General features: G+C 42.1%; 1 protein-coding gene across 1 annotated transcript in view; it reads left to right on the top strand.

Moving 5' to 3' along the window:
- Window positions 1-4,978: 4,978 nt before the first annotated feature.
- RNF139 (ring finger protein 139) overlaps window positions 4,979-7,507 on the top strand; it is a 22,660-nt gene continuing 20,131 nt past the window's right edge. Inside the window, exon 1 of the mRNA XM_017746068.1 lies at window positions 4,979-5,324. Coding sequence (XP_017601557.1) covers window positions 5,252-5,324 — 73 coding nt within the window. The 5' untranslated portion in view covers window positions 4,979-5,251. The remainder of the gene's footprint in view (window positions 5,325-7,507) is intronic.

Here is a 7,507-nt window from a genome sequence, read left to right as displayed (position 1 = left end):
CCCTGCCGCTCGCGTCGCTCTGCCCGCGCATGGGAACTGCCTTACTGCTGCTCGGAGAGCGCTCGGCGCACGTGGGCGAGGCCGCACGGTCCCTGAGGCAGTTTTAACTTTGCAAGGACACAGCTGACATTGTTCAACAGTCTCGGTAATTAAATAATATTCACAAAAATATTCTTCCATTGGCATATATTTTGACTCAGAAATCAACTGTGTCCACACGGTCTTCCAAAAGTCTTTGGTAAGAATCAAATCCCAAGAAACATAGAAAAAGTTCTTAAACAACCATGCCAGGAAGTGTTTCAGTTCCTTTTGAGCTTGAATTATGATAACATTTACAAATCGTTGTTCAAGAATCTTTTCAAGTTTAAGATAAATGTCCATCTGCAGCTTGGAGAGCCAAGAGTCTTTCCACGGTTTCTCCATAGTTTAGAGATGGAACAGCAAAACAAAAACAGGAAGAGAAATCCAGAGTTTACTCACAAATCAATCACTGTCCTTAGGGATCGGGGATTGTTCTGCTCGTGTTAACCACCATTTGTTACAGTGGGGATACTGCAACACGTGTATCAGACAATGAGGCCCAGGGAAAAGAAATATATATGGAGTGATTCTTGATAGATGTTTCAGAGAGATGTTTATTTCTCCAGCTGCATGGCCGGAGCTCTGCTGAGGAACTGAGGCAATCACGGGACCCGAGGGTCCTTACCCACGCAAGGGAACACAAAACAACCAATGAGGAACGAGGCTGACCAGGGGCTAGGGAAACCCCGTGTCTCCCCCCCGGGGCCCCTCTCCCAGGACCACATGGCAGGGGGAACGAACCCCAACAGTGAGGAGTGGCTGAAGGCTCTGGGTTTGTCTGGTTTGGAGAAGTGGAGGCTGAGGAGCAACCTCATTGCTCCCTAACAGCTTCCTGAGGAAGGGAGGGGGTGAGGGAGCTGCTGAGCTCCTCTCCCTGGGATCAGGTGGTAGAATGCATGGCAGTGGCTCAAAGCTGCCTCACAGGAGGAAAAGACTGGATATTAGGAAGCCTCTCAACACCAAGAAAGTGGTCAAACACTGGAACAGACTTCCTGGGGAGGTGGTCAGTGCCCCAAGCCTGTCAGTCTTAAAGAGGTATCTGGATAAAGCCCTTAACAGGCCTTAACTCTTGGTCAGCCCTGACATGGTCAGGCAGTTGGACTAGATGAACATTCTAGGTCCTTTCCAAATGAAATGGTCTATTCTACCCTATTCTACTCTGCTCTACTCTACTTTATTCTTCAATATGATATAATGTAATATTTACTTTTCTTTGGCCTTATCCCAGATTCATCTGTTCCTATGTAACTGCTATGTAACTCCATCTCGCACGTATAAACAATAGGGAAACTTTTTTCCAAAACCTCTGAAGTCTATGAATGAAGACAGTTATCTCTCCTTGACATACAAGAAGATCCTTTCACTGACTGGTTTTTACACAACTGCACAGTCGCAGTGCAGTAGTGTTTGAACTCAGCATCTTTCTTAGCATTCCTGTCCCCTCACTTCTTTTATCTGTGACTAATGGTGTCACTGTTCTTCCTGCCACCCACACTTTCTAAACTGGGTGTCATTTGTTTCTTCCTTTTTTGAGTACTTCTTTTCGCCATCAACTTCATTAATATAACATTTCTCATTCTCAGTTTCACACTCTTGCAGGAAGCCCCATTAGCTTCCTTTTCCCCTTCTTCCTGCATTCACTGCCTTTGCCAATTATCTTGTGTCTTTTCATTCTCACAATTCAAGCCTCAGTATTGAATATGAACAAAATAACTCTACCAGCACACCAGGTCCTTTCTCTGATGACCCCCTCCATTCACACTTCTGGCCCGCAGCATCAAGAGAAACAGCTGGATTTAGGAATATGCTTTGGCTTGCATTGTCTTGCATTGTCACCCCAAGACAGCATTCACAGTTAGCCAGATACATGTGCGGGCAATAATATGTAAATTGATGGTTTATGTGGCTACAAATATTTTAGGAACAGCAAATCACCCTTGAATTATTTTGATTGTGCTTGACATTTCATGTTATTTTTGCCAGTTCTGGAGGAGGGAAAATGGTGAGGGGGAGTGAAACCTACTGTCAATATTTTTCCTGTGAAGATTCATGGTATCTTTACCATTAACTGTCTTAAAAGAGCCTTAATTTTAAAATAATCACTTTACTGTGCATATATCTTTATGCAGATTTGATTAGTTATTATGAATCTCTGAAGTTTATTATTTATTGTGTGGTGGATTCAAACTTGCTACGTTCTAAATTTCCTTGCCCTGGAATATATTCTAACTTTGGACTGACATTGCCAATTTTTTTGCTTTCTCTCATCAGAGTCAGAAAGATCCCACTCAAATGCAGTTGTTCAGACTTAATTTTTGATGTTATGGAGGAATTCGTTAGTGCCTCAGGTGCATTAAATCCCAGAAGAGGAATTTTGGTTATACGTGAAAATGATACTGTTACTTTTCATCATAGTTATGTTAGTTTTTAGGACACCCTTGTGGGGAAAGAAGAAAGCAGTTTTCTCAGCCTTTGCTGTAGACATTCAGTTTTACAAATTATAAATTGGTGGAATGTTCTTCTGCTTGTTTACTGACAGAAACATCCCATACTAAATTAGTTCACTCCAAATTTCTTTTCTATTATCAGCAATGAAGTTCATGTCCAAGTTATGTCCATATCATATTAGCAACTCAGATGGTTTAAAAGCAATCTGAAAATGTGGGATTTTATACAAATTCATTCTTACTTCTTAAAGTGGTTTCCACTTAAGCAGTGTTTCTGGGAAAGCAACAGAGGAACTGAAATACGTTACATTAAAGAGGTTAATGTCTGTGGCAGAGATGAAGCTGTCGGGTGATTTTCTGTAACAGCTTTATCCACAGTGTTAAGGTCAGCCACGTGTTACTGGGGAGAAAGACCAACCTCCTCTGTTCAGTCATCTCAGGAGGCTGAGGCTCTTGTGTTCAATTGCTTCAGTTCTGATCCTGGATGGGCACTGGAGAAACAGGAGCAAAGAGGATTCCAGCCAGAGGCCTTTCAGATCTCAGTCCAAGCCTGCAGGAGCTGAGACAAAGAGGCTGGGCAAGGACTATGATGCAGAGGCTTGTGTGGGACATATCTAAAGGTGACCAGTGCAGGCAGGTGACTGCTCTTCAGAAGCCATCCAACAGACCAGTGTGGACACAACTCATGACATGACTCTCACATGTGCTTCTCTCCCCAGCCTCCAAAGCCCACACAGTTGGTGCAGCTGCTGTGCCTGTACCTGCACCCATTAACAGCTGGAGACAGCACCTTGCAGCCTCAGTACCCACCACTTGGGAGCCACTGGGCATGTTCCCCTGCCTTTGTTTTACTTTAAATCAAGTAAAGCCTCAGTAGGAGCTTGGTTTTCTCTCATGTCAACAATCCTCAGCCATCACAGTTTTTGAAACACCTGAGAAGTTAACAAAGACAATCGATGAGAGGCATTAGAATCATAGATTAATCTGATTTGGAAGGGACCCACAAGGATCATTGTCTCCAGCTCCTGGCCCTTCACAGGACAACCTCAAGAGTCCCACCATGTATCCAAGGGTATTGTCCAAAGGCTTCTTGAACTCAGACAAGCTTGGTGCTGTGACCAAGGGGAGCCTGTTCCAGTGCCCAAGCACCTGCTGGGTTAAGAACCTTTTCCTGATATCCAGCCTAAACCTCCCCTGACACTGATCTGTGTGCAGCCATTATGCTGTGGAGAAGAGGAGCAGGGCTCTGGAGACCCGCATCCATCAAGTGACATGGAACCACACTGCAGGAGTCAGCACTACAGGAGAACCACCATCCCAGAAAATACGTGCCATCCTGGAGCTGGCTCCAGCAGGCAAAACAAGTGGTAGGAATGGAGACATTAACACAAAGTCCTTCCCCAGTGAATTCAGTTGCAAAATTGTCATAACTTCAAGGGACCAAGATGTCATACATTGCACTTGACTATGGGACCATGTCTTTTTCAAGTGATTAGGAGAGGCCCAGCATTTGCTTTGAACAGCCCATTATGGGATAAGTTAATCCTAAAACTCTGCTGGCTCCCATCTCTTGCTGTAACTGCTTGCTTAAGGTAATCTTCCACCTTTACATGTGAAGATTGAAGATGTTGGTAAAAAGCAGCTAATAGGACAGGAAGGAGGCTTTCTTTCTCTTCCTGGTTACAGTTCAGCTTATTTCATTACATTATTTTCCATCTCTATTGATGTCTAAGCACATAGGGAAGTGGGGGACATTTAGAAAACAGCAAATTCGTCCTTGCTCCAACCACCTCTCTGTGTACACAGCAGCAGAGGTGATAATGTGTCCCAGAATGGGGACTTAATGGGCTTGTCTGGTGGAATATTGTATTTTGGGACCAGAGAACTGAGAACAAGATGTTTCATATGGTTAATTGCTTAAGTAATGTGAAAACTAGATGAGTTTGAAAACAGCCTGAATGAGAAAATGTGCAGTCAAGGAGAGTAAATGACTCACTTTGCTGCTGTCACATCATAGTGAAAAGCTGCCAGGTATTTGGTGCTAGTGAAAGTAACATTGTATTAAACTTTGTCGCAGTGGTTGATTAGAGCTAAAACCAAGTCTGTGTAACACAACATTTACTGTTGTATTCTGAATTCTTGCACAGAGTGTTTGGCTGTGTAGAGAACAAATTCATACTTATCCTGTATTTATCATATAAAGCAGATATCTTTCTGGGAAATGAAGGGTGAAATATCTCTCCATATAAACCACTAGGAATTTTTCTTTCAACTTCAGTGAAGAAATCCAAAGACATTAGGAGATGAAGAAAATTAGCATAATCAGCTCATGTTGTTTAATCCTCCTAGTCCAACCCAGGAATGTTCTCTATGTGCTACTGGTTAACAGTTTTATCCCAGCCAGGTTTAGCTGACCCGTAATTCCCCACTCCGCTGCCTCTTGTAACTGTCAGAGAGCTCACAAAGTGCCTCTTGGACCTCACAGAAGGACATCCTGCACATAATTTATTTCAAAAGTGTAGTTATATTAAGTATAATAAGAAGGAGCACAGGGAAATATGGGAGCTACAAAAGAAAATGCTTTCAAATCTGATTCTTTTATATGGCATGATACATGAATATTTTTGATTTCTTCCTTTAAAAGAGCTTTTAAGATTTGATAGTGACTGGAATTATGAATGCAACAAGAGAAAAAGGGGTTGTAGTAGGAGATTTCTCAGAAAATGGAGGAATCTGTTGAAAGCTGTGGAGTTTCCATTGGACAGCACAAGCACTGGGGTCTCAGACCTGCCACAGGTAAGAAAAACAGCTTCTGTTAAGCACATATTTGTATCTCTCTAAAGTAATGCTTGTCACCTGTCTCTATAATGTTTATACTAGAAACATAAAGTCCTGTCAGGCTTCATTTCAAATAAAAGAGCTTCAAATCCTATCCCTCGGATCACTCAATTTTCATCAACTAAGGTGAAATCACCCCCAAGTACCTTCCATCCAAAATGAACTGAATATGCACTGATTGCAGACCATGAAGTGCTTGCCTCAGTATTGCTGGAATTTATACAAATTGCTGTTATTAATGCAATGCCTGCTGTTACAGTAGAAGAAACAAGGTAAATGGCTGTAGTTCTAATCATTTTCTCTTGAGAGTTGAAGAAAAACATTTAGATTTAGACACCTCTGCTTGATTTTTTGTGTCATTAAACAGAAATAATGCCAGTTCTGTAGGAACTTTCCCCATTTTTCACAAACTCAGCTGGTTTCCATAATTCCACTGAGCCCAATAATCTGAGAATAGTTGACAAATTGTCCTTATGGCTAAATGTTATTCCATTATATAAATCCTGGGTGTTATTCGAATACACAGAATCTAAAAGAAGAAAAGTTAAACACCAGTGTATTAGGTTGGTTGCTGAGACAAAAATCTTGACAGAAATGAAATGATTGATTAAATCTGGCAACATAACTTGGTGGGAACAGGAATGGGTGGTTCAATATGTCTTTAAAAACATTTAACAAAGATGAAACTATACCAACACTTATAGGTGGTCCCTGTATAACAGACTTTGGGCAACAGCCACAATTATTTTGTATTTTCTAGAGATTAATTTGACTTTGGAAAATGCAAAGTTCATAAACACACATACCTATGAATCATTTTCCAGTGCCACATTTATAATTCTTACAGTTGTTGTCTTCCAACACAAGAAGAAAAGCATTCCAGTTATGACAGTTTCTATTTTTAAAATGGCTTAAGAATAAACAAAGAGACAAAGTGCTACAATACTCTGCAGCAAGAGAGGGAATAATAATGGGATGGACCACTCAGCCCTGATAGTTAGAAGCATTACTTTGAGGTCTAATGTACTAAGCTCTTCCCATGGCTTTCTCCTCCCTCCCACAATTACCACAGGCCACTTACTTTTTCCTGTGAAGAGCCTCAGCAAAAGAGATTACTGGGGATTTTCAGGGTTGGGTTTGGTTTTGTTTTTTGTTTTTTTTTAATTTATTTCAATCTTTTGCTTTTGTTAAAAAGTCCAGTTCTGACTCCCAAGAGATATTCCTTCCAGTCCAGGAATGATAATGAAAAAGCTACTGAAGCTGTTAGTTCCTCTAGTTACAATCTTTACCATATGTGAACTGCAAGGTTTTGGGACACTGATGATGATAAAGAGTATAAACAGGTTTTCAAAGGGTGTTCACTCATATTCAGTGAGGTAGATCTGTCATAGATGGATCTGTCCTTATCCCTTCTTTTTGTGTGTGATCCCATCCGCTTCCTCAGGCCAGAATTGCAGTCGCGTGTTCATGGGATAATGCAAATCAGGGAACTAATCTGGGGCTGGGAAAAAAGAATGCTCAGTCCATAGTCTGGTTCATTGTGGGGCCACATAAGCTCCATGCTGGGATGAAGGGAGGACAGGGATTAAACCAGGGACCACCCATTTCACCAGCGACAGAGAAGTCCGTTGGTTCAAAAAGATCAACAAAGTTTAGCCAGATGGCCTGATCCAAATCCTGCTAAAGCCACTGTGAGCCCTCCACATTATCTCCTCTTGGAAGGATTTCAGAGATGGGTGAGCAGAGAGAGAGCGACTCATAGCAGCACTATGGACACCCTGGCCAAAACATCTGGGAATCATCCATTGCAACTTTGCAAAGGTTTCTCACAGCACTGAGCTGTAGGGAGTGAATCCTGTCTAATAAGATCCTGTGTAAAGACCAAGAATTTGGCTCTCAGAAAGCAGAATATACCATACTTTTTTGTTGACAGTGCAAATAAATCCTTTTGTAAGAATTGCCAGACTGGGGAAAACTAATGCAGTTCTTGTGCTCGAGGCATGAGCTCTGGCGTGCCCCAGGTCAGAGAGAGTCCAGCTGCGTTACGTCTGTGCATCACTGAAGTGACTTCAGCATCAGGAAAAGAGCTGCTGGCTGAGCTAGCTAGCTGGCTTCTTTGCAGAGGGAACACGGCAGGAGCC

The sequence above is a fragment of the Corvus brachyrhynchos genome, unplaced genomic scaffold, assembly GCF_000691975.1.
Source record: "Corvus brachyrhynchos isolate BGI_N302 unplaced genomic scaffold, ASM69197v1 scaffold28, whole genome shotgun sequence".
Classification (NCBI taxonomy): domain Eukaryota; kingdom Metazoa; phylum Chordata; class Aves; order Passeriformes; family Corvidae; genus Corvus; species Corvus brachyrhynchos.
The sequence above is the reverse complement of the archived record's forward strand: the minus strand, read 5'-3'. Positions and strand labels throughout refer to the sequence as shown.